The 27575-nt window shown below is 38.1% G+C and overlaps 1 protein-coding gene across 2 annotated transcripts in view; it reads right to left on the bottom strand.

Annotated features, from left to right (window-relative positions):
* LARS2 (leucyl-tRNA synthetase 2, mitochondrial) overlaps positions 1–27575 on the bottom strand; it is an 88110-nt gene that overhangs the window by 49897 nt on the left and 10638 nt on the right. Inside the window, exons 1-7 of one of the 2 annotated variants that reach the window (XM_010227573.2) lie at positions 25820–25900; positions 23742–23997; positions 21872–22000; positions 13433–13524; positions 11029–11089; positions 3971–4060; positions 360–503 (exon numbers count right to left, since the gene is read on the bottom strand). In XM_010227573.2, coding sequence (XP_010225875.2) covers positions 360–503; positions 3971–4060; positions 11029–11089; positions 13433–13524; positions 21872–22000; positions 23742–23987 — 762 coding nt within the window. In that variant the 5' untranslated portion in view covers positions 23988–23997; positions 25820–25900. Of the gene's footprint in view, positions 1–359; positions 504–3970; positions 4061–11028; positions 11090–13432; positions 13525–21871; positions 22001–23741; positions 23998–25819; positions 25901–27575 lie in introns of those variants that run through there. The other variant, XM_088521086.1, reaches the window with a different exon arrangement.

The following is a 27575-nucleotide window of genomic DNA, read 5'->3' as shown; positions in this document are numbered from 1 at the left end:
CAATATTATACAGACAAGCACTGGGAGGGAAATATGAGGTGACAGTATACGAATGCAAAAGTCTTTCATTCAGTCATCTCCAATTTTACTTTTAAATTTCTTCAAAACTTAGTCCCACACCAATTACTTAAAATTCATACTACAGAGAAATGAACAGAAAGACTAAGGGATGATCACTTTTTTCTCTATATATTCACATATGCACACAGGCAGGACATATATTTTATGCCACACACAATCATGCATGTATATGCATATATATGTATATATTAAAAAGACCACATTCAGCTTTACAAATATTTCCAGATAAGTTGCCTCTTTAACTATTACCATAATCTCCAAAAATTGTATTCTCCTACCTTTGCATAGGCAGTAGTTTTGATAAACCACTGCTTGAGGTACTTCTGTTCCACTTTTGCTCCTGAACGCCATGAGCAACCTTTGTCATCCACCTGTTCATTAGCTAGAACGGTCTGATCCACTGGATCCCAGTTAACCAATGCCTAAAAATGTTGCAAAAAGAAAAAAATATTTTCAACAGCTATTTCACAAATTAAATCTTACTTTTCAGGCACCGCAAGAACTATTCCTTGAGCTCCCAAGTTTTCTGTGTTTTGTTAATGTCCATTTGAATCAGCAACATGGACTCAGCTCAGATGTTTTGAATGTTCATCTTCTCACAACTCAAAAACCCCAAAATGCTGACAGCATTTATCTGGATGATCACATTAGCAGAACAGATTAACACTTTTATATTCAGTGATAAGTGAGAACATCTCTGAGCATTGTTCACATGAACTGTACTGCATATCTACACGGTCTGATGATTTGCAATTGTCCACCACTGATCCAAAAGTGTTGAGGGTCATTAAACGGAATGTATAACTGAGGATCTCCAACCCCAATGGACAGAATCACATAAAAAAATTATATTGGACTATCTTCCAAGTGAGGAAGTTAGCATTTTCTTCCTATTGTTTAAACAATTCTGTAAATCACTTTTGCAATTATGCTCCCTATCAGTTATCAATATAAACATCTAAAAAAAACAGTCAAATATATGACTATGTTCAACTTTACAAACTGTATTTGAGGAGGAACTGAAATACAGACATACCGTCCTGGGTGGAAACAAAAGCCAAACCCACCTTCACCCAATATTGAAAAAATTAGCTCATCATTTATCATAAAGAATGCAAGATACAAAAGAAGGTAGTGGAAGAAGGTAGTGAGAAAAAGTAGTGAAAAACTCATGCCAGTGACAGATGTTAACTTGAAAAAAAACGAGCAGAAATTAAAAAAGAAAGAAAGAAAGAAAAAAATATCAAAGCAACAGAAATGATCACTTGAACTGAATTGACTTGTATTGGATTGACTAGAGAAAGAATGAGAAGAAATAATCATTTCCCTTTTTTGATGGTATTGGGTCAAATTTATGAAGAAAAATGTGGAAAGTGATTTTATATCATAACAATTACTTAGTGCAACATATTCATGTAAATTACAACAGGTAAACGTATCTAAGTGATGAAAATGTAAACACACAGGTAAGAAGTCCATAGCTGAAATGTCATGTTAGTGGATTTTTAAAGCTGTACTTTGTCCCTTCCATCTCCCACAGATTTTGACTAATATCCAGAATCCAGAATCAAATTAAATTTGAACCTCAGTTCCTATTTGTACCTCATGGGCAACCTCTTGCCAGTGACAGCCTCCTAAACTGTGGTCCCTAGAAGCCATTTTCACCTGCTCAGAGAAAGCACAGTGCAGCATTGCATATAGCACATCAGTTATGTAGATCTGCTCCAAGGCCAGTGAAGGTTTCATGCTTTTAAAATGGGATTTGTCTTACGCAGCTTAAGGGGTCTATAGCATACATATCTATCCCCAGGGTAGGGGACTATTCTTTTACCTTTTTGTTTGCTTTATAGACAGCAATTTATCTCAGTCTAAATGAGACAGTGACATCTGGCCAGGTCAATCACCTGTACAGTATTCAGACTCGTTCTGTATCGCAAAACAGAGAGAGAGGGTTTTGCAGCAGCGAGTAAAGAAGCACCATCTATGGGAGCTGTGGTACGCTAGCTCCAGCTCCCAGACATACGGAATCTGTGTCTCTTTAACAGGGTAATTTCTAGCCAGACAGGCACATTCCCAGAACAAAACATGAATTACACTCATGCTCTGCATGTATCATCCTTATTGCCACAGGAAAGCTATAAATTTTCTTCTTGTACCTGGAAGGAAATGGTAATATAGGCACTTCAGGCTGTGCAGCAAGACTGCTTAATGTATACTGCAGGCATGCTGAAGACTTGGGATAAATACATGTTTTAAGCATCTGTGTCAATTTGAAGAGACCCAGGCTTACATGCTGTCTCTCTGCCATCTGTTTCTTGCCAAGGAGCAGCTAGTTAATATCCACCAGACGTGACATCCCCTGCAGGTTGGCAGATGCTGATTTAAGTCCTCAAACTGATCCTTGACTCTTAGAGGGAAGCACATCCAATCATTAACACCCAGGCACGTTCAGGATCCCACAGTGCTGGGAGCCAGCTTGCAAAAAAATGTATACACCATGAGTACTTCTGAGACAGCAAACCTCAGGCTTCTGAGATTCACCTGGAATTAACCTTATAGCAAACAAATCTACATATAATAAGTCTGTTTTAATAATAAATCTACAAAATAAGTCTGTTATGGCAAAACTAAGGGCTAAATTCTTCATTATAATTTGGAAACAAAATTACAAAAAAAAAAAGAAAAAGAAGAAGAAAAAGAAGAAGAAAAAGAAGAAGAAAAAGAAGAAGAAGAAGAAAAAGAAAAAGAAAAAGAAAAAGAAAAAGAAAAAGAAAAAGAAAAAGAAAAAGAAAAAGAAAAAGAAAAAGAAAAAGAAAAAGAAAAAGAAAAAGAAAAAGAAAAAGAAAAAGAAAAAGAAAAAGAAAAAGAAAAAGAAAAGCCCTGTAACAAGTTAGGGTATATCAAATACCAAATCATTTTGGTAGCTGTCATTTAGGATCTATGAATATATAGAAGTAGAAGGGCAGTTTAGTAACACTGTGCTTTCCAAATGCTATGTTTGAGCATCAACATCTTTCTCTGGGTTCTATATCCCTAATTATATTCTATCGGGTTTTCTGGTTTCTGTGAGATGGCATGAAACTGAAAAGCACATTTAAGAAATCTTAGTTTCCATTTTAAGTTAGGGATATACATTAAATTGCAGCTTTGTTTATATGCAGCTGTTTAGGTATTTGGGACTGAATTGCATAGAGTTCTGTGGAATGTTAGTTTAACACCTTTGTTTTACCTCCCACATAAGAAGTTAACAGAACTCTTACCTTTTCAGAAAGCATGGTATATGTTACTTAAAAAATACCATGAGGTGAGGAGTTTCTAGGTGTACAGCTAAAGGAAAAACTGTGATAATCTTACAGCATCCAATATTTCTATAATATTTTAGAGACCACAAATGGGTTCCAGGAATTCTATGGTGAGGGACAATCTCCAGCTCCTCATCCTAATGGCTTTGACTCAGTCATAGTACTGAAATAAAGTAAAATAATCTCATTGCTGAAGAGACTTATCATGATCATGTTAGAATCAACAGAACTCTTTCACGTCTGCACTAGAGGGAAGTTAAGAGATAGAAGATTTTGATATGAAAGCCATGAAATAAATTAACAGTAGCTATGTTCTTATCCAGCACTTTAGTGTAAACCAGAGAACAAATAAATGCGATTTGACTTGCTATATGATGTCATTGATGTTAGACAGTTACATACAAAATTTAGTTTTAGATAAAATTCAATATATTTTGCAGTAATTTAAAACCAAGTATAGCAGCAAAAATAGCTATCCACTTAAAGAATGTGAACAGATGTTTCAGGAATATGTTATTGACACAATGAGAGACTTGAGATAACATCAGTGTACATGCATAGTGTTACAAGTCAAAGCTTGTACCTACCTCCTTTTGGTAAGCTAACCCAGCTTCAAAAAGCTTAAGAAAGAGGTACTGTGTCCATTTATAGTACTCTGGTAAGCAAGTGGTCACTTCCTAGAGAAATGAAATAAAAATACATGAAACTATTCTTACTATCTTACAACTTAAGTAACTAACTCAGGAGTGCACGGAATATGGTAGAGACAAAACCAGCAGCCCGATATAAAGGTATCTTTGAGTAATGTTATTTTGAGTGGTATTCCCACGTCCACAAAAACAGAGGACTCTGGCTTTGTGCACAACATGCAAAGCAAAGTTTTCCTTTTAACACGGAATAAAATCCCCCTGCAATAACAATGCTGGTAGATACGAGAGTACAAAAAGAATGTGAGTGACCACAGCTCTCGCTCAGTAACAGGAACAGAGATTGTCGACTGCTCAGAGCTGGCTGCAGAGGGAACAGACTGAAGGAATCTGCAGCTGAACCTGAGAATACAGAAAGATAAGGGAAGAGCCTGAACGGCTGAGGGTGTTGACTGGCAGTCACCAGAGTGACTTTGGTGAGTCACTAAAGAAGTCACAAGCGTGGAGGATTGCTAACAGATAAAAATGAAGAGATGACACAAAAATGTAGAATTGGAGTGAGGAGAACAGATTTTTAATGAATTCTACTAATTAAAAAGCAGCTGCCTTATTATGAACTCTGAAAGTTTCCTCATTAAGAATTGGTCCATGTTTAAAGTAATATACTTTCGAAATTGCAGATATGCTAGAACATAGTTCTAGAAACATATTGTTTGCAATGGGAAAACCTGACCCCAGTGTATTTCCTATAAACAAAACTAATAGGAGTTATTAATCAGTCTCCTGATGCAGGACAGTACTGTAAAGTAAAAATAATAAAATGGTCAATTGGTTATAAAGTTACATATTTTAAAGTATTTGTTCTTTAAAGGGAGACCCCAAAGCCTACATTTCAAATAAACATGTTGTTTTGTGAAGATGACTAAAGGATTATACGGTTACAGACTCTCAGTTTTCCTCTGCACAAATGTAGAGTTTAACAGGTGCAGTGGATGCACATACACTCCCAGTCAGGCAGTTTAAAGCTTGACCAAAATGAAAACAACTGTGTAACTCAGTATTTAAACTTTGATTGCATTATGTGTAACAATAAATGAATCACATTTGCTTGTCATTAACTTTCCTATTTAACTTGCCCTTGTTTCAAGAAGATACTTTTCTACATATTTCCTCTATAACTACGTTTGTACTTGCTGAAGTGTATGACTGGACCTTAAATCACCAAGAATATATCTTGATTTCAGAATTACAGGGTTGACAGTCAGCCACTGACAGCTATTTGCAAACTGAACAAATTTGATCCACCCCCTGAAATAGCTTCCAAGCGTGAAATGCCTTTTTCACCCAGGCTTTCCCATCATCTGAGCTTTCCACTATGTCTGTGGCACAGATATTCGCAGCATCATCTGTTACTCAAAGACATTTGAAATACTTTAGCACAAAAATTGTATTCCTTTTTTTTCTACAGCTTTATATTCTAGTGCTGAAATGCTGCTTTGAACAATTAATATGACCTTTGAATATATGCACCTCAAAAGTGAGTGTAAGAGGCTTTCAAGACCAGAGACACTTAACAGCAAGTTTTCAGCACAGCACGCAAAGATTTAGCCCTGAAAAGCAGTTCCTTGATTAAATCCCTGTGCTCTGCACTGAAGAGAACACTTGATAAAAGTCTGATTTCCATCTCTCCAACTAAACATTATCCACTTACTCTAAAAAAAAAAAAAAAAAAAACACGTTTTGCCTGCATCTCCACACAGTGACACCAGTTCTTCTGCCAGCAGGATGCCACTAATGGCAACAGAGTTTCACCACTTAGGTCATGTCAGAGGTACAAAAGAGCAGGGATCTCTTGTGGCACAGTGCAAGACCAGGTGAACAACAGGCAAACAGATAAGAGAAGGGAGCTGTCAAAAAGAGTAAAATGGACTGAGATTTGTCCATTTGGTCTAGAATGGCAAATGTGTGTTAGCTGAAACAGTAGGGATGGCATTTAAGATTGTGAAACACGTATGTCTAGGATGTGGTGCAAACTAATAACTGGGAACGAGACCTCATGTACATGCTCCCTCGAGTCGCAGATTGACAACCTTCCCAGAAAGAAATGCAGCACAAGATACATTGAGGAAAACTTGCTCGGCAGTCACTAAACTGCAAGAAAAGATCGCTCAGGCTCATCACTTATTTAACTTCATAATCAGGAAGGCTTTAAGTTACAGACGACGGTTAAAACAGAAAGAGAAATGACATCACCACCAAGTGTAAAGAGAAGGAAATAAGGAGATTTCTGAGGATGACAAGCAACAATCTCTTGTCAATCACAAACTTCAATTTTTTTACTTAGTTCTGATCATTATTTAGTAAATAATATTTGAGACTAAACTAATTTCCATTAAGCTGCAACCATTTAAGTGAATGCTAGAGTTCTCCATGCACTTTATCAGCATTACAAAGATTCGCAGCACATTACCAGAACTGCCTTGACTCAGAAAGCCAGAGAAGTGCTCATAGAAAGGCTTTGCTAAATGCCATGAAGAAACCCTTCCAGTCTTCCAAATCACGTAACATTCTGCCGAGCACTAGCACCCACATCACAAAGCAGGTCAGGGGACACATAATCAGGATTCTACCGTATTTCCTTCTAAGATAAAATATATATTAAAAAAAGAACTCTTTCTTATAAAGTATGCTGCCCAGCTGTCCCTTGCTGGCATTCTTTGGTGATCTGTGACAGATTTTGTGACAAGCCATCACTAGAGTATTGCAGAGGTACTAGGAAACAGGAATGAAAGCTTCCCCGCTCCTCTCCTTCCCACCCTTTTCTTTTTGTCAGCTTGCTAATTAAAAAAAAAATCAAGAAACTCTTGCTGTCACCAAAATGCCTCTTCATCATTGATTACTGTTATTCTTCCTTACTCCTACAGGAATGACATTATCAAAACAAACCACTTAAAAAAGTGGGCTACTTTTCAAAGCAGTGGATATTGCCAAGATCATCCCCAAAATCTCTGTGCTCGAGCCCTCTGCCTCAGCACAGCGTGTCTGCTCCTACTCAGTGTGACGCAGGGGTTAGCGCTACAAGCCAATTACTTAAGGGCTGATTAAAAGGGCTTTTTTTTTTTTTTTGCAGATAAGGTCTCAGTTACAAATTAATTAGCAGTATTACAACTTAGATTTGAGAGTGGGGTAACTTGGAAAGCAACCGGTTTGTGATAAGATTAAACTGTATCTCAATATGAAAAATGCGGAAAAAAGACAAATACTAGGTAAGAAAAAGAAGGGGAAGCCCAACCTAAATCCTACAAACAAAATTCTGGATGAAAGATTCTCTTCATAAATAAAAGAAAAAAATTTTTTTTCAGTATCTTCTTTTATAATCAATTATTCAACGTACTCCACCTACTATTTTCTACTATTACATGTACTATTTATATGTATTACTAGTCTATGTATGATCTACAACTTTCTACTATTTACTGTGAACCTAAAAGTATTTTTTTAAGCCAAGCGTTGTATCTCAAAACTACTTCCACTGTTATCATTTTAATAAATAATACTCACAGCCAGCACAAAAGCTTCTATCTGTTGTAATATCCACTATGTTTTGTGAATAACACATAACAACTAGACAGAAGTCATTTCTTAGTTTATTAGTAGTCGTTTTATTTCTAGCACACTCCGGTACTATACTAAAGACAGCCACATTGCACTTGGAACTAAAAAGGTAAGAAGGTGAAAAGGACAGTCTGAGAGGATTCTTTTCAAAACTATTTGGGAAAATTAAACATACTATTTGACTATTTTGGTATTACAGGGCATGCACCACCTAACCTGAAAGTAAAATGATCAGATTTTCACAGAGATCTAGGCCTAGACTGAACTACAATTCATTTGAATACTTTTTCTATTTAAAATGCACTCAAGAGCTTCATGCGTTATTAGCTACATATACAAACATGCAGTGCTTATTACACTGCAGAACATTTTTTGCTGCAGAACAGTAGCCTCATATCAACAGTTTCCTTTTTTTTTGTTCCATTACAAGCAGTGTGAGTGATTGTAAGTGGTTATAAGTGGTCCGTTGTTATATCTTCACAATTCCTCAGGCCCTGCACAAGAACAGCAGCTTCAAACCATACAGAAGAGCATCTGCACAAAAAAGTATCTAAAAGATTTCACTAATTTTTATGTACGGTGTAGAAAAGGAACATTAATTTTATCCAAAAATTACCTAGTTTGGAATGAATAATACAAAGACTGTGAAAAACACAGGCCATGAGTGCTACCTTTACAGCCAGATAATGTGCTTAATAGTGACCTGGTGCCTCATTAGGAACATGCATTCAGTCTGATGGCAGAATTGAGCAAAACAAAATAAAATGGTTACCCTCTACCTTGGTGCTGATGATAAGAATCTATAAGAAGAATTATATTGCCCTATTCCCCTGAATATAATGTTTAAAAGAAATGGCAGGCAGTTTGCTATGCTGTCTGGGATGGTACTTAAGAGAAATCGCATCACCAGGAATCCTCGAATTACTACTACCTTAAAAATAAAACATAACATTTTTTGACTTTTAAAGTGATTTTAATGTCTATCAGAAACATTTTCTCTCTCTTCTTACTGCAGCTTTTTAAATCTAGATCTGACAGTCACAGAAATGTTCACTTGCATTTACAGAACAGAAATATCCTACCTCTTACCTAGTATTTTTTTTTCAAATCCTCTTCTTTTCCCCTAAATCATGCCCTTTTCAAAGTGTTCTGTAAACCCAATATTAACTATTCAAGACACTGAAAATACCTAGACATACAGGAAAAAAGGACATCACCATTAGTATTCAAACCTACTCTAAGGCAAACTTAAGAGAGCTAGCTTACGCATGTGAGTACACTTTTAGTTCGTCATTTTAGTCTAAGCTGAACATGTAGGATTCCCTGATAGTTAACATAAAAGACTAGCACTTTAGAAAAGTGCTTCACCTCGCATGGAAATAGAAATCTGAGGTAGAAGAATGGATTTCTCCAGCACATATTTGCAAGATATCACACCCAGAAAAAAATGAAGCAGCACGCTTAGGCAATACCAGCGAAATCTGGTTAAAACCAAACTCCTATTTTGTACAACAGGTTTGGTTATTGGAACTAACGCACAACAGAAGGCCTTTTTCTGTGATTTTTCATAGGAGTCACTACAGTGCTGTTGGGGTTAATGTTTGCATTATCACAGCATTCAATAAGCCGCCAATTTCGTGGCGCACAAGTACAGAATAAAAACAATAATTAAAAATAAAGAAACCTCATCTCAAGAGCTCCCTTTTTCACAAAAGTCCCTGCACAGTGCAGTGCAGCACCGTGCAGAGATGCCTGACAGGAAGAAGCTCTGCCCAGCCTGACTAGCCCTGCAGAGAAGTTGCCTTTATCGGCCTGGAAAACCCACTCTGCTCAGCTAACTGCTCAAATACTCGTGCATTTAGAGGTCAGGTAAAACGTGTATTTCAGGCATCACACAATTTTTGCATCAAGCAAACATATCTCTGTTTCTTAAGGCTGCCATTCAGGTCACCCTCACTTCAGTTAACCACCGCGCCGAGCAGTAACATGAGCTAAATAAAACTAAGCTACAATCAGCCAAAACGTACTGAGCTTCAAGTAACACCTCCTCACTGTTTTAGAGCTTACCTTTCAAAAACACAAACTGAGCCACTTTGCACTGCAATTTTTTTTAATTGCAGAACCATTCAAATGGACTTTGCTGCAGAGTATCAATAGCCTTCCCACAAGGACTCAGGGACTTCCCAAAGTTCACCAAGTGAAACATGCTTTGCTAGGAAAGTCAAGGTAAGCCCCCCAAAACAGCCACAAAGATGACAGACAGCATTTCCCCATATGCCTATAGTTCTCCTTGTGGTTTTCAGCACTGCCAGTTCTCTGGATGCAAATGTTGAAAAATACAAGAAAACTACTGCGAAAAAAGCATGGAGCGAACCTTCCACCGCCGCCCTTTTAATTTCAGAGCAACTCTTCAGTTATCAAGAAAACTGAAATCTTACTAAAAGGGCTGACTGAAAATCTCGTCATATATATGACATGACAAAGTACACTTTTTAGACGCAAGACATGCATATAAACAACAGATTAAGGAAAACAGATGGCAGGTCTCAGACTGCCAGAAAATGAATTTGTTTTATTTTCAGACCTACAATATTGCTGTAAAATTCCACCACAAGGATCCCAATCACTCTATGCAGAATCATATTAGAATGGTAAGTAATGATTATCACTGTGAATGCTAAGTTAGGGAATGACTTTGACTCGCCTGTTCGTGCAATAGCGCTACCGAACAACTGCTGCAAAAAATTGATTTCTTTCATTTTTGCCTTGAAAACTACATGGCTTATGGTTGATTGTATTAGCAAGGTTTTCAAGGTGAACAACCTATTCTCAAGAATTTGAGTTTTAAATAAAATACCTAGTTTCCAAAGTGTTTATGACAAAAACAGATATGAAAATGCAGTTCTGCCTTTCAGATTTAAAATAATATAACCAAACCAGCCTTAAAGTTGCTGACTTTAAGCTTCTGAGTATAGTACAAACGTACATACTGACAAAAGCACTCCTCAAAATACACACACTTTAACACAAAGGCACCCTTCATAAGCAGCTGTCAATAAGAACACCTGAACTTGGAGAGAGAAGATGCTACTTTCGAAGAGCTGAAAAGGACAGACAGAAAAGTCCAATTGAAAAAACAAAACTATTTTAAAGAAAGAAAGATCCTAAATGCTGAAATTATCAGATCATGTCCATAAGTACGCCAAAAATGAAGGAAGAATAATTACATTGCCCACTTCTTTCCAAGTGTATTTTTGCAAATTAACAATTTAAATCGGCCACTTTCAAAGCTTTCTATATTGCCACATCTAAGAAGAAAAAAAATCCCTGATTTCCATCAAAGAATAAAAGGAGAAAGCATTTCTTAAAAGAGAAGATCTTACCCTTTCCCATGTAAAAGACAGACCTAGTGCATCAAACTGTTTCCTCATGTGTTCAATATTACTGTAAGAGAACAAAAAAAAAATTGAGTCACTTAAAAAGATTATCATCACGTGGTCATATTTACAATCAGGTGTCTGTACAGTTCTCAAAAATCAAGAGCACTAGTTAACCTCTAAATCCTACAGTCTCACTAACAGTCAATCTCCAAGAACGCCTCCAAGAACAATATTTATCTTAGACTCATTTTAAAACTCTTTCATGAACCCTCACAAACCCAACTGGATATACAAGACGATTATTTTTTTCCCTCTTACAGTATAACTGAAAAGCAAATACAGCACTTTTGGTTGAGGAAAATGTGCCCTGAAACATCACTTTTCATTATTTGCAACTACCTTTACTACAAGAGAGCCAAAGGGTGCTAAGAAAACTTCACGACATGCTGGGATGTACCTTCATGATCAGCTTATGAGTCTGTCCCAGCCACCCTATCCTGCTACAGTCTCTTCCCAGTCCCCAGCAATAGCATCTCCCAGAGGAACCATTGGAGACATCTCTCAGCGTGCGGCTCCATGAAACAACGGAGCTCTCGAGGCCAGAAGGCAGCAGTGACAGCTACACTTGACTTCTGCAGAGCCCACACTTCGACTATGGCAGCCGTTCAGTCACCTGAGCATTTTGGGAGGCAGTTTTCAGATGCAGCAACGATTTCCCTGGGCACAATATCCCCTGCTCCCAGTATTGCTGTGCCTGCAGAGCTCTGGTTTCATCCAAAAGGTTTAACAGCAGAGTTTTAGCAACAAAGGTAGCCCCGGAAATCCTCTTAGGGAGTCACAGCTTCTGCCAGAAGCAAGCACACTTTCTGCAGAGCTGCTTCCATTCATCCTGCACTCACACGGTACCAACAGAAGCATTTCAAGTTTGCATGTATTTTTACAAAGCTTCTGTCACTATATATATATAAAAAAGCTTAATACACACACATATATATGTGTATCTGTACACATATACATGTATCAAAACCAAATACCAACTAGTTTTTTACTATCAGAAATGTCTGTGTTTTGTTTAGGTAACTGTCTTCTCTTTTGTCAATTTGGCTTTTTTTTTTTTTCTCCCTAACTTTCAGGTAAGAAGTAGCAGTCAACTGAAGTTCATTCCAAGTAATCTCTTCAGGACGTGATGATGATCTGAAATTTGCCTGCTGACTCCTGGACTGGGTTAGCTGGGTTAGCTGACAAGTTTACCCAGTGTCCCCTTTTACAGGGGTGGCCAGCTCTGCTCCAGGCACAGGTACAACATACATCATGTCGCTATCACAGCATCAAGTCCAGAATACAGAAACATAATATTGGTACAGGTTTATTTTATTTTTTTGGGCTACCATCTTGTCAGCTCCACGTACAAGCCAGTGCATGTCTGCCCTACTGCAGCCATGACAAACATTCAAGACAGGGTTGAAAAGGAGAAAATGAGATACAACAAATACTTGAATGGTCAGAATTTAATCTGTCTGTATGATGAGTCATCTACCATCACAAGTATAATAAAAAGAAGACATATAAATAATTTTTCTATTTGCATGCTACTATAAGCAGTCCCAGTAGTGATCCGTTAACCTGCCTGAAAACAGCTTTGTTGTTAGAATATCTAGTTTTAAGACTTAAATAGTCTACCAATAATGCCTTTTCAGTATTAAGGAAATTTTCCAGGCACTTGCTTATAGTGGGATTTTCTTTCGCTACAGAACATCTTATACCTCACTGTTTTAAGTGTATAGAAAAACACAAACTGATTCAGCTTGCCAGCTCAGAAAAAAAACGTTCTGCCATTTTAAGGGGTTGAATGAGCCCACCACAGAAAAGCAGAGCCAACGGAGGCTGAGGAGAGCGGGCAGTGCAGCAGCGAACGGCCCGGTCCACTCAGCCTGTTTCACCTGGCAGCTCCCTGAGCAGTTTGCCAGGGTCATAAAAAGAGTGTGGCGCAGAGCACAGTCTGCACTGATCCTCCGCTGCTGCTGCTTCCTGTGTTGTTGTATCCCACCCTCCCTTTTTCTTTTTAATAGGTGCTATACTAAGATTTAACTCCTGGTAAAAAAAAATCTTGATTTATTTCCTGCTCCCTTGGGTGTTTGGAAATTGTTTTTTATTTTTTAAAAAGGTATGCACTACTCTCTTAAAAGAGAAAACTAATCAGAGGAGAAAACCTTGAAAATCACATTGACACATTAAGTTTTTGAAACTGAACTACCTGCATGGTCCGAAACAACATTAGTAAACCACACACGTTCTTTCTGTCCTGTCTTGTCTTCCACTAGCGTGTTTTTTTTTTTTTTTAATGGAGGCAGAGCACAGATATTCACAAATCAGAAACGTGTCATTACTTAACTCCATTAAAGACTACCTCTGTGTCCAGCTTGCAGGGTGTAGTCCATGCTCAACTGCAGCATTTTCTGCTGGTAATCCAAACGCATCCCATCCCATCGGATTTATCACCTGTGGGCAAAAATTAAAAAACATGATCTTAGGCAACCTCTTGGCACGGCATCAGTAACAAACACAAGTCTGTATAACTGCACCTGATGTGGAGTCTACAAATTTATTTTTCTTTTTAATAAAATATTAAAAATATTTTCTGATCACTCTTAAATTTTACAGATAACAGGAAGATGGTGACAATTTTTTTCCTTAACCTTTTTTTTTTTTTTTTTTTGAAATTTGGACTGAAGACCAACACAACATATTTCAGGACATCAAAACATCAGATAAACAACAGTAGAGCAAGTTTTTACTTGCTCTATTGCTGTACTGCAAGTTTGTACTTGCTATACAAAATACAGCAGACGAACTTTGTTGAAATAGACACATAGCTTCCTATTAATATGCACTTTTTGGGAAAAAAACACATATCTAGCAGCACAGTGGGCAGGTACAAGAGCTATTTAATAACTAGGAAACAAATGGTCAGCACTTAACATGCTGTCAGAAAATATACTTATGATATGGGTGCCTCAAAGAAGCAATGCCATTTCTCAAACATGCAAATCTGCTATGCATGCAGTGATGATGCTTAAAATTACAGAAGTTTAACCAAGGCAAAACATGATTGAGTAACATTTAAAAGGTTGTAGGAAACGAATTTTTTAAAAAATGTATACAATGAGCTTGTAAACAAAGCAAAGAGAAAGAAGTCCCATCAAATTTAGTCAGCGGTCAGATGTCTAGCAATGCTGATCTCATAAACTATCTCAATACAAAAAAAAGTATTTATTTCCGAAGTGTGAGGTACTTTTGTCATTGTTTCAACTTTTTAAAATCATTTTTGTCACAATTCTTAGATCATCGGACTTTGATGGATTCTTTCTTAAAAAAAAAAAGACATATTTATATACCTGTCTTTGGCATTAATTCAGTGCAAAATCAACAAGATTTAACAGATGTGACTCCTCAACATCCTAGTCTTTAACACTGAGTTTATTTAATACTGCTGTATTTCATGATTCTTCTGGTGCAGGGGCATAACCAAAGGCATTAAACCATGTTGTTGATCAACCATGACTCATGCCAGCAGTGAGAGCCCAAGCACAGCACAATTTTGGATGTGTAAATCTAACAGAAAAAGGAATGTTGTTCCCTGCTACAGATTTTCCCCATTATCAGATGGATTATTATTTGTCACATCACAGTGTCAGGAAATATGAGACTCACATTTCAATTCCCCACTTCCTCACTTTATAAACATTTCATGGAAAAAATCTCATTTGCAATGACTTGACTGCACCCTATCACAGCATGCCTCTCCCCAGCCCTTCTGCTCTCCCTTCCCTCACAAACAGTCAAAATTATTGGTATAAAAGAGAGAGAGAGAGAAAAATAAGCTTTAAATGAACTAAAATTCTCTTTAGAATTTTTTAAAGACACAACTAAACTCTTCTCAACTGTTATTTAGTGTAGACCATCTGGCTGACAGAAATGATGAAATAAGCCAGATGTTTTTTTTCTTTTGTGGAATACATATTCTCTCTTGGCCAACTTCTTTAGGCAGACAGACACATCCGTACAAATACCTTCTTTGGCTACAAGCTGATTCGCATTAAGTGGAATTAAAAAAAATCATTCCTGCCTAATTTCTTTTTGTAAATTTTGGCTTTTAAGCATCTGCACACTATAGAAAAGCGAGGCAGGCTTATTTCTCATGCTCATGAGCAAAAAAAAAAGTAGGACGAATAGCTCCTCTCCTGGCTGCAGATCGCCCAAAGGGCAGAATGCTGCTCCAGCCAGCTCATGTGTGGACATTTTAGCACCGTCCGTGTTAGCCGGAGTTTTCTGCTTGCACGCATCTTCCCAAGTTCTGGCGTGCACTTTAAATGTACCATACAGAGGATTTACTTAATCACATTCAAATGGCAGTTCAATTTGGCAATGAGTGTTACTCCTCCAGTGAAAGGCCTGAGGAAATACACTAATTCAAGTTACAATAAGAAACCCGAATTTAAAGAGACATATTAAAAATATCCTCAAATTAATCTCCAGGATAGATCGATTTGTGTAGTTGCCATAGAGATGAATGCAACATGCACAGTGGTTTAGAGAAAACGATTTTGAGTTCATTTCCTCTTTTACTTCTCTGCTGCAAAAGGATTTGAAAGGTCTGTGAAATGTAGTTGTCTAAACAACTGGGCAGCTTCTTCAGGCTGCTCTGTGTGTTACGTACCCACAGTTAAGATGCTACAGCCTCCACGCAGCACTTGGCATTATTTACATCTTAAACCTGCTCAGCCAATATAAAGCATAAGGCTGAGTGTAACTATATAAATGCAAAAAAAATGACAAAAATCTCGAGAGATATGAAAGAAGAGAAGAAAATACAAAACTAACATCAGAAGAGAGCAAAAATAAAGAACAGGGAAAGCGCAATTTTGAAGACCAAAGGATATTCCCTTGTATTTCCTTGATGGCTTGGTCATTGACCATAACTACAATGCAATTTTCTATCCCTCAACATATGGGGTTTTACAGAAGGCCATGACGTTGTGAGGAAGCGATCCATAGTATGTTGGGAACCAAGTGCTTGGTAACTGCCACGCTGTGTCTTTCACACTGTACAACAACATCTTGAAACATTTTAGATCATGAAGATTCAGGCTTTGTATTATCCGGGAGCGTAGGGCTCACTTCACAGCACGGTCAGAAGGCTGTCACTAGCGCGGGCTGGAGCTCCTGACGTGGCTGTGGGGGACGGCAAGGTAACTACATTGATCCATTCCTGAGATCCCCCTCGCTGAAGGTTTTCACTGCCGTAACAACTAGCCCGTCGCACTGACATAACTAGGGGAGCTCAGTAAGTGCTCTAAGCACAAAGCTGGTAATAATCTTACAACACTCGATTCTATGTCTCCATCGACACAACTGGAAAAACATGATTCGATGAGTTTTTATATCTGAAAGGAAATAACTTGTTTGCTCTCCTAATGTGCTCAGCATGCCTCAAAATTTGACCAGAGATCTGGCACATCCTTTTTACATTCAGCTCTAAATTTTCTGAAAGACAATACAGTGAGTGTCAAAGAAATGCCTGTAACTAAGTATATTTACTTCAGAGGAGCGTGAAAATAAGAGGACAGCCGTATATGAAAACAGGCTGGCTGACAGCTCAGTGATTTGAACTAATGCAGCAAAGCCGACGTTCCTGCCTCTGGTTGCCATCCTGGACACCTAACGTGCACTAACCACAAAACGCTGACAACAGCGGTGATCTGCGCCCCGGAGCTCCTGCTTCTGCAGAGCAGCTCCGGCCCCACGGGCAGCCTTAAGGCATCGTCCCCACCGTTCACCCAACGGCTGCGCAACCACACGTGGGTGGGATGGGAAGGGCACAAGGCAGAGGCCCGGGGAGAGCAGCGCTGGAAACCCCATTTGTCGCTCTAGAGACTGCTGATACAGGGACATTTTAAAAGCAAGACATCTACCCAAATGTGGCACGGATCACCTTTTAAGTATGTCACCTAATAAACACTGTTACACAACGGCTAAAAATCCAGCAGAAAAGGTACATCTGGAAAGAGATGAAAATTACAAATTTTTGCCTAGTGCGTATGATCCAGCCAGCAGAGCCATTTCTGGGATTCTTTGCGACAGAATGCAGCCTATTAGCATTCTGATAAGGCACTTTTCAAATTAAAAAATAATCAACCCACACAGATTTCTATCAAAACATAACAACTCTGCTTATATAATGTTCTCATTTAGCTGTTTTTCTCAGAAGATACAAAATATGAAAAATTAGTCTGTGTCCACACAACACCACAAACATTTAGAAAAGTGGTCTCTCACCTACCTGCCTCTCACCTACCTAATCTCTCACATTCTTATCTAACTTAATTGCATTTAAAATAATACATTTCTCCCTCTTTCACTGTAAATGAAAGAAGTGAGACAGCTAACACCTTCAGTACTCGCTTCAGAGAACTAAATTCAAATAAGATGCAGTTCACATAAATATGTGTAAAACTTTCCACTTAGACACACAGAAAAAAATGGCAGGTAGGCGGCACATTCCCACAAGAAAAACAAAATAGTGGTAGAGATAGTTAATGATGATCAGAAACCTGAACTGTATTGAAACAACATCTTCTACTGATCAATTCATTATAAAGTTTTAATTCAATGCTCTTTAGCTGCTTTGGGATACCATGAAAACATCACTCAATATATTCCAGACCCATCTATCAGAAACAGGTAAGTGTAAATGAAGAAATTCCAAACACAAGATGCAGGAATTTCATTCTGAATTCTCCGGTGATTACTCTAATTTCTGTACAGCTCACATATAATAGCCTCACTGTGGTATCAATTTCAACTCATAATTGTATTTTAAAGATCTTACAGAAGCTATTGAACTGGATCACTCTGTGCTTGCTGATTGCAATGAGAACTATTCTTAGTCCTCAGAGAGGCACAGATTATCCACTTTGGAATTTAATAAAGACATGGCCCTTTTTCCCAGAGCACAGCAGGCAATAAGTAGAAATCCCCATGAATATCTCCATAATTTGTACACCACACTCTCATATAATCTATAGGAAATGTCTTATTCCAAAACTCAGGCATTTCAACTCAAAACACGTATGTAGTTTCAAGAAGAAAACACAACCAGGATCTTCAAGTTTGGCTTCCAGATTGGCTTATTAAGAGATAAAAAACTGTAATTTGAATTACGTAAATGACCATTTCATAGCAATTTTAAAGAGGTTTTAAATTGTCCTTCAAAAACATTACTGCACAGCAGACATGCCCACAGTCCTTCCGAGAACTTGGCAGCGCTCAGCAGGCCTCAGCGCTCTGAAAACGTCACGGCCCGACGGGACGTGATGTGACGCGACGTTACGTGCGCGCTGAGGCCTGTCCTTGCGCAGCACCTCATCAACAGCCCGGCCAGCCATGCGGCATGGTAGGAAGGGCTGCTACTTCTAACATCGTCCCTCTGCTCATTTTCAGGGTTGTTTGCAGCTCCGTGTTAAAAGCGAACTTCTCTCCAAAAATATAAGGAGGGTAGCAGACATAAGGAGCAGTGATACTCATCTTCCCACTCGAAGTGCTGCTGAAGTTCATCTTTCTTGCACATGTCAGCAGGTTTGAATGCTCATTACCTTTCCAGAGTTATTTTCATTGAAACATGGTTCCCTCTTAAAGGCATTCAAGCTTATCCTCACTGGAGTATCATTATCAAGCAAGCCAATCATAAAGGAACATTCAAACCAAATTAATACTAAACTAATTTACTGTTTTCTGGTGAGGGTGTTCTCTAAGCAAGAAAAAATAATCTCTCCTTTACTCTTACTCAACATAGGCACTATAATGTACAAATGACCTTCTTTTCCTGATATTTTTCTTTATTCTATGTTAGATAGATATACATTTTAGTCAGAGGTTCTCCCTAGGAACTGTGAGTCTGAATATTTTTTGCCATTTTTTTTCACTGTACATACTTGCAATTCCTCATTATCTAACAACATTTTCAAACCTATCTATACTCCTGTGCAGGTAGCAAAGCAATATGACTTGTCAACCACTGTCACTTCTACATCTGTATGTAGATACATTGTCCATAATATTATCTTTGATGAATCTTCATTTTTCTTCATTTCAAAAGGAAGGAAACTAAGCTTAAAAAGCTTAAAAAACATTATTACTTAAAAAAACTTTAATCCTAAACTTGTCTTGAATATCCAAAATATATTAATTTCTACTTATTTTTTATGTTTTAGCATTTTATTGCTAGATTATTATTTTATTTATTATAAAATTAGCATTTTATTGCTATATTATTTATTTTATTCATATTTAAAATGCAAATATAATTTTGCATTTTAAATACACAAAATTATATTTGAATTTTGGGGTTGGGGGAAAAGGGGATCAATACATTAACTTCAAAATTATGCACACTGAGAGTTTTTAGAAAATATATATTTTTTATGTACAGAAGAAATCCAGTAATGTTCATATGAATACACAGAAATAATTTTTTCTTAGGGATGTCAAATGTTGTGCATGACAGGACATAACTATTTCAGAGCCTATAATAATCACACTACAGAAATCTTTAACAGATAAGACAACTCTGACAGCCTCCAGAGAAAAAATTCAAGACATTGATAAATTAATTGCAAGGAGAGAATCAATTATGAAGACATCAATTCTAACCAATGTAGACATTAATATGGCTAATAAAGAAAAGTTTTTTAAAGTAAATGCAAGTTTAAGCAAGTAAATGCACATCACTGACACAGTAGCTCCAAGTCTGACATATTCAGAAAATCATTTAAGAGACCTTTTATGTCTCCTTAATCATACATGAATGTTGAATTTTTTGACTGCCCACCTTTATCCATAAGTAGATGTTCACAGAATGTAACACAAAGAAGATATGGTTATTTATAGCAATTCAACATGTTCTATAGGTATTCTAATTTTCTTTAAAGGCATTTTTACATGAAATGCAAAAATAAGTTGGAAGACAAGATTTTAAACTTTGCATTATGAGTTGATTAGATAAAAAAAAAGTATTTCAGAACACCTTCCCCCCCCAAAAAAGCAATCTCAGTAAGCAAGACTTATGGAGAAATTCAGTAGGTATCTCCACTGTTATTGATGGGAGCCAACCTACATGTTAAAATGGAGTCTACAGCAGTCTTAACTTCAAGCAACAATCTAAAGTCTTACCAAGAACCCAGTGAGCCCAATTTTCAATGGCATGTAAATTCTTGTTAATCAGAAAGGTCAGTATAGATTACTATTACAATATATATACACTTTCAAAGAGGAAAAGCAGAATCAGTTATTCCCTTTTCTGGCAATTTCAAAAGCATAAAAATGCATATGTGTAAAACAGCAGTACAAATTTTGTGTATTTTAGGTCAATGGTGAACACAACATACCTAATGAGTATCTGGAAAGGTAGTTACACTGAGTAATCCAGTGGCAATATCCTGAAAAGCCTCGTGGATAGCAATAAATCTTCATGTAGGGAGCATTTGTGTCAAAAAAATAGCACTTTCTAGCATAACAGAATCACAGAATGATTAAGATTGGAAGGGACCTCTGGAGATCGCCTAGTCTAACAGTCGAACCAATCTCTACAAGCAGGGTTAGCTAACGAACCACTAACTAATATTTACTTCTCAATTTCATCTTTATTTGATTTTTTTTTAAGATTATTGAACTGTTCTGTCTTCCTCTTCATTTGTTTTTCATAGAATTCATAGAATGCTTAAGGTTGGAAGGGACCTCTAGAGGTCATCTAGTCCAACTCCCTGCTTGAATCTCCTCCTAGATTCTTGCTTAGACCTCTTTCTTTTTATTGGCTCCAGCTTTAAAATATTCTCTCTCCATACTTTTTCCAGCTCCTTTCCAGATTCTTACCACTTTTCCCCCTAGCAAACACTGTTTTTTCCTCAGCGTGATAATCACTGACATCACAATTCTTGCACAACTTGATTATGTCCTTACGTATTTTTAGCCACTCCTGACAGCAAGAAGCCAGTTAGCTTCCCCTTGTCAAGGACATGGCTCAACTATAACTTGTGTATACAAGAGGGAGGGAGAAGGGCATGAGGGAGCAATGAGAAGAGGCCTGGGGAGAGCTACGAAAAGCAGGAATGCAGCAGGGAACACAGACTTCTTGAGAAGGCAGCGAGGAGTTAGTCTTAGCCAGCCTCAAAGACTCATGCCCTCAAACAAACAGGGTGTCATGTGTATGAGCAAGGCTGACACAGGCAAGCCAAAGGCTTAAACCCCTACAAAACAGACACTTCCACAGCTATTCCCATGTGAGATGCCCCATTTAATCCGACTTGCAGCCTAGCGACACAGGGATCCCCTCACAGAGAGGCAGCGAGTCCCTCCAAGCATGGCCAAGGACAGCAACGTGCTCTTGGGAACAGCGGCGGTGGAATGTGGCTAGAGCAACCTCTGTTTCATGCCAGCAGCTACAGCATATTATATTTTTCTTCTATCACATAAAGATTTCCTGCCCAGATGGTATTAGGGTATCTCCTCTTGTAGAAGTGGTGTGGTCTGTAACTCTCATTGACATTCAGGTGGCTGATACAGCAGGGGTCACATTTCACACAGCTTGTAAAGGCCAGCAACTCTGAGTTATAAAGATTATGTCTTTTAAAAAAGTCTCAAATTCACAAGCTCCACAAGTCATTGTGCTAGGCATCTGTAGCACATATTGAAATCTAAGTTTCCATCTGCAAATTTTAGGAAACACTAATTCCCTGCCCAACTGTGAAATTAAAGTACCAAGATAAGAATCCTATTGCAGTTTTTTTCTTACCTGCATTCCTCTCATTTTCTGAAACCGAGCTACCACATCACTGATGGTGTAGACACGAACATGGCCCATGTGAAGCTTTCCAGAAGGATAGGGGAACATAGAAAGCACGTAAAATTTTGGTCTTGATTTCTAGAAAGGAATTTTTATAAAGTTAAAACCACATGAATTAGCATTGAATTTGAATATATACATGTGCACATTACAAACTATACAGTACCAGCAGGTGAAACAAAATTCTGACAGTACTGATCCGAGTGAGCACTGAAGGTGTGCCTAGTATTGAATTTGGGGATGTAAATGGATATCTTTTACCAGACCTTGCTCCTGTCTCTTCAGTTTATACTCACATTTATATGACACTCAAAAATGTTTTTAATCAACTTACCTAGCTAATGATACATAAATAGCCTAAAAAGTCACTATTCTTTCCCAGATCAGCAGTAACTGACTGTGCAATCCTTATCTTTCCCAGCAACAAAGAAAAACACCACAGATTAAAAGATCCTCTTCACTATTTAGATGCTTTACTTTGCATTTACAGTGAACAAGCGGCTCACCCACGTCCAGTTGCTTTTGGTCAGCTGAACTGTGGTAACTCCCTGAATGACAAACTCCATCGTTTGTAATTACATCAACACCCAGCAAAGTGAAACTGTTCAGTTCCACGATGCACGTTAGATATGAGCACGGTATCTGCACTATCTTGCAAGACAGTATCTTGCATAGTGAAAAGAAAACGAACATCTTCTTTTAGGTAGGTGTAAAGAAACTGAAAAAGAATTCACTTCTTTTTAGTTATCATTGAGTTTATCTTTGATATCTAAGTTCTTTCATTAATCATGTTAATAGTGCAAAAAAGGCAGTTTTAATTATGATGAATCATACCCTGTATTCACATTAATTAAAAAAAAAATTTCTACAATAGCAAGGCTTGGAGTAATTTAAATACTTATCTGAATGCTCTGTACTACTTGCATCTTAGTTAATTTTATTTCGATTGTAAGGATAAAATTTTAAAAAAATCAGCATATGTTTTGGAATTAAGCAAATGGTACATATATGACAAATATGTATGAATATATAATGTTGTTGCTGGACAGTAAGAAAGAACACAGGCTTAAACTAATGCTTTCCCTGCTATGTGTGTGCATACACACAATTTTCATCTTTTATTTTCCCTCAGAAAAAACAAGCCCCCTCTCTCTGACAATTTGATAGAATTTATTTTCTGTTGGAGACAGCACATTTAAGGAAAGAAGAAAAGCAAACAAGAAGGGGGGGGGGAAAAGATTTTGTACCTATGTGACTGAGCCTAAGTATGAAGGGAGAAGACAGAGACTGCAATTGCTTCTAAGTTCTTTATTGTGTGGGAAAAGACCTTTTCTTGCTTTGCCTAAGATGCTGTAAAACAGGAAAAAATCTTAAAATGCTACCTTTCCTTAACATAAGATTTTAGAGAATGACACCATGTGAAGCATAATGGATTTCGTCATAATCACTGGAAACAAGCTGTTTAGAAAGTTAATTATTTACAACATTTTTGAATGCAAAATAACTTTATATTACTTTATATAATTAATTTCTCAAGTATGGTATAATATTGGAATAAATAAATAATAAATAAAATACTTTCTAAATTTACAAGTTGATTCCTTTCTGCTAAGTATGCCTTTCATTAAGCTTTTTTTTTCATTTTAAGCACATTTAAATTGTTTTTAATGTCCTACTACAACATAAGAATCTTTTTCTCTATAGTGCATTATAAAGTTTGACACTTTAAGTCAACTTTGTTACATGGTTTCCAATATATTTCTGCTTGAGAAAACAAAAAAAGCAAACATGCAATTTCCAAATCTCTCATGATGCTTACATCAATTTCGGAAATTTTGCAGAACTGATCTTTTATTCTTGGGAACCACCAATTTTCAACTCTTTTCCTCGTCTCCAACCCGTATTTTTTTTCCCATTTCCCTGTCTCACTGTAGATTGTTCTGATGGATGCAGGAACCAGACGTGTCTCCCATTTAACTACTCCCAGGAAGCCACTTAGTTGTCTATTCAAACACGAGGAACAAGTGCCAACCCTCTGACAAATGGACTGCATTCTTAGGGCCATGATGTGTGTTCTGAAAAAGACAAAAAATATACTTCAATCTATAACATATAACTGGAATTCAGTTGTTATTACGACTGTATAGCAACTCAGTGGCTACGATGCACATTTTACTTTGGTTTAGATTATGTAGCTGTTTTCGCTATTACCTGCATTCTGTGTGTTAAAATTATAAGAGCATTTAGTTTTTAGTTGAGAGAACTATCTGTTGTCCTTGCATAGGACAACAAAAGTGAGCAAATATGTTAAATAATGTTTGCATCTGTCAGATTATGCTCAAAGTCTGTTAGATTTCTTCTCTGGTAGGATGCAATTCTTGCATTCAGTCTCCCCAAACAAGAAAATTAGTCAATCAGAAGGTTCAAGAAATTGGGCCAACCGAACAGCAGAAGGTGGCTCACAGAGTTTTACTAACAATTCAGAACGAAAATAGGAAGAAGCGGAAGTTGGCTAAAATTAGCATATAAAACTACCAAATCTGTCAAGGCTGTACAGAGATGGAGATGGATTACTATAATTATTAGGTTTCAAATGGTACCAGAGGATATTCTAAATTTTGCTAAGTGTTACCCTGTCAATGCATTTTCCTGCAAGAATTATAAGGAACGCCTGTAAGTACATCACTAACATTTAACAGGCCAAGCCAGATCAATTCTGAAGAGATCCAACTCTTTTTCAAGTAATAAGTCAGCCAAAAACATTCTTTTCACGTGCTCCAGATTATATATTCTTAAATAAAACTACTCAAAGGTGAGAAAAATAAATTTGTTAAGCTTGGGATAGATTTCATTAAAATGTTTATTGATTTTACCTGATTTCCTCTCTTACACTAGAAAATACTGCATAAAAGAATCTACTTTGAGAAGTTTTCTTTCCTCATCTTCACCACAATCTTCCTTTTTAAAATATTGTTTCTTTACATCAGCAATTCCTACCCTCCATAGAGTCTCAGTTGTTGATCTATAAATTTGAATGTTGTAGCAAGCTAGTTACCCCAGTCAGATTCACAATTTTTCATGTAGAGTTGCAGTAGTTAAAAGCCCTGCACAAAGAAAGTGTGTAAGAGAACAGCCCTGCTCCAGTTCTTATATGATAGCACCCTTACTAGTAGAAATAACTTTTAGATCACTCTTAGATCGCTTAAACTGTATACCCACCATAACCAGTGGCAGTTACAGTCCTTCAACATATATCATATATGAACACGTATAGTTTCCAATGCCTGCACCATTTCAAAGTTACTAAATTGCATTACTGAAATTTTACTTTCTCTGCTTTTCATCAAGCAGGCTCTTTTAAACATTTTTAATGTATATAGGTCATGCCAGTGCCTCAATTTTTTTGTTGCTAATCTCTAAAACTTCTCTTATTTCTAGTAATAAGAAATGCAAAATGGAACACAGGATTCCAAGGGCAGGTGCACAAAATTATTTAGGAGAACCTCATTTCCCCCTCTCCATAATCTGAAGATTATTCAATGCAACACGGAATTACCAAGGACTTTTTATTACCCATTTTATTATTCCTTATTTGTTTTATGCCAGAAGCTGCTCCTTCCTTCTGTACGGTAGACCCCTTCGGGCAAGGCAGCAGTGTCAAAGCACGGCAGGCACGCGAGGGAGGCGGGAAGGGGCTGGAAAAATGGGGGAGACACCGGCCCCGTCTGAGACCCTGCTTTGCCAGGAGGCAGTTAAAACACACGAAGAAGAAGAAGCCGGTTCAAAGAGCAGGACGAGCTCGAGAGAAGACGCCGAGCACCTACACGAGAGCGGGCTGCCGAGCTGGGGCTAGGGCTGGGCAGGCGGCAGTTGGAGCCGTTGGGCCGCGGCCGTTACCTGCGCGCGGGAAGCCGCTCCCGCGCCGCACGCGCCCTCAGCTCCCGCGCCGCTCCATGGGCGCCGCCATCTTGGGCCCCTCCGCGCACGCGCACTGGGGGCGGTGGCGGGCGGGGAGGCGCGCCGTGGGGCGGCCGTTGGGAGCTCTGGGGCGGGCGGGAAGTGGCGGTTTGCCGTTATGTGCCCGGGCGTCTTGGAGCGCTTCTCCCCGTTATGTGCCCGGGCGTCTTGGAGCGCTTCTCCCCGTTATGTGCGCGGGCTCAGCAAGCGCCTAGCGCAGGGAGGAGCAGATGCGCAGTCTTTCCTCGTGCACTCAGCTCGACCAGAAGGGAAATCCCTGCACCGAGTTGTCAGTCTCGCTTGAAAACCCGTTTTTAAACCCCGGGCCTCAAAGTGCACAAAGGGGAAGAAGGATGTAGTCCTCAGAAGTGCATTTTGCAAGTGGTGCCCAGGTGACAGCAAAAGAGCATGTGCTTAAATAAAGATTCATCTTGTACCTCCATTAAAATGTTCCCAGAAGTACTTTAAGAGAGTGCTAGAAAACCACTGCCTTACCAAAGCGCTTGCCAGCTGCAGCCATTTCAATGAGTGGCTTTAAATATAAATGTACGGTTAAGAGCAGCCCCCCACACCCCTCTGACAGAATACACACATAGCGTATATGTGATAGGAGAGCTTCCCAAAATCCCAATCTTGGGCCTGGAGACGGTGTCCTGCTCATGATGAAGTCCTTAGCTCTCAATCCCACAAACTTTTCGGTAGGGATGAGACTAGTAGTGCAAAAGCAAGTTAGTCACTAACGAAAGGTGTGAGAGCCCCTGGATGATCCTGACCAAGACTGTGTGAGACCATTTACATGTTGAGGTTATTTAAGATGCAAAGCTAGAAAACGAGCGGTAAAGCGAACGAATAAATGACGAGGGATCGAATCTCTGTGTACGTTGCACAGAGCTTGATTAATTTTGATCGTCTTCACGGCATGCGCAAATAGGCCGTGAAGGGCCTTCATAGGTTAGGACTTGATTTTTGTAGCATTTTGCCTCGAGTAATTTTATTGCTTCCCTTCTACAAATCTTTTTTAAAAATATTTATTTTTAAATTAGAGGCAGGTTCAAAAGTAAAGCCAATAGTTTTGTTAGTTCTTTTTGACTAACAAGGGGAAAAAAAAGTCAATAAAGACAATCTAGAGCAGCACAATTAATTCTACCTCTGGCTGGAAAACAACATCTTACGTAGTTGTCAACAGTTCAGAGTTGTTTTTAATTACTGCAAGCTGTTTGTAGTAGCCTCCAAGAAACGGATTCTTTTTTCCTGTTGATTGTGCCCTTTTGCTGCTGGCAACCATTGATTCTTTTTTTAATCTTTTCCTTTACCATTGTGTTTCCAGGAGACCTTATGCAATGCAGTGCCTACGGTGGGGTGAACCTTTTTGTGCTGCAGAGATAGGGCCTTACAATATGACTAAAAGTAATAGTTTATCCAGTGTAAGCTTTCCGCTTGGTTTTGTATACTTGTCAGATACACCTAAAATTACAGCCTTTTGGCTGCAAAAATGATTTGGGAGAGGTTCAGATACTAAACGCTTATAATCAACTCCAGTTTCGTCAGGGCTGAGGGTATGTGTGCATGTGCGTAATGCTCTTCACCATAACTGGAAACAACATGATAGGGCAGTGCGAGTAAAGCTGGAAAAGTATGAGAGAATTATTTGGTTCCAAAACTGTTTTGAAAATCCCAATCACGGCCTCAAATTTTA

The sequence above is a fragment of the Tinamus guttatus genome, unplaced genomic scaffold, assembly GCF_059628265.1.
Source record: "Tinamus guttatus ecotype Peru unplaced genomic scaffold, ASM5962826v1 Tinamus_guttatus_pri_ptg000115l, whole genome shotgun sequence".
NCBI classification, from domain to species: Eukaryota; Metazoa; Chordata; class Aves; order Tinamiformes; family Tinamidae; genus Tinamus; species Tinamus guttatus.
The sequence above is the reverse complement of the archived record's forward strand: the minus strand, read 5'-3'. Positions and strand labels throughout refer to the sequence as shown.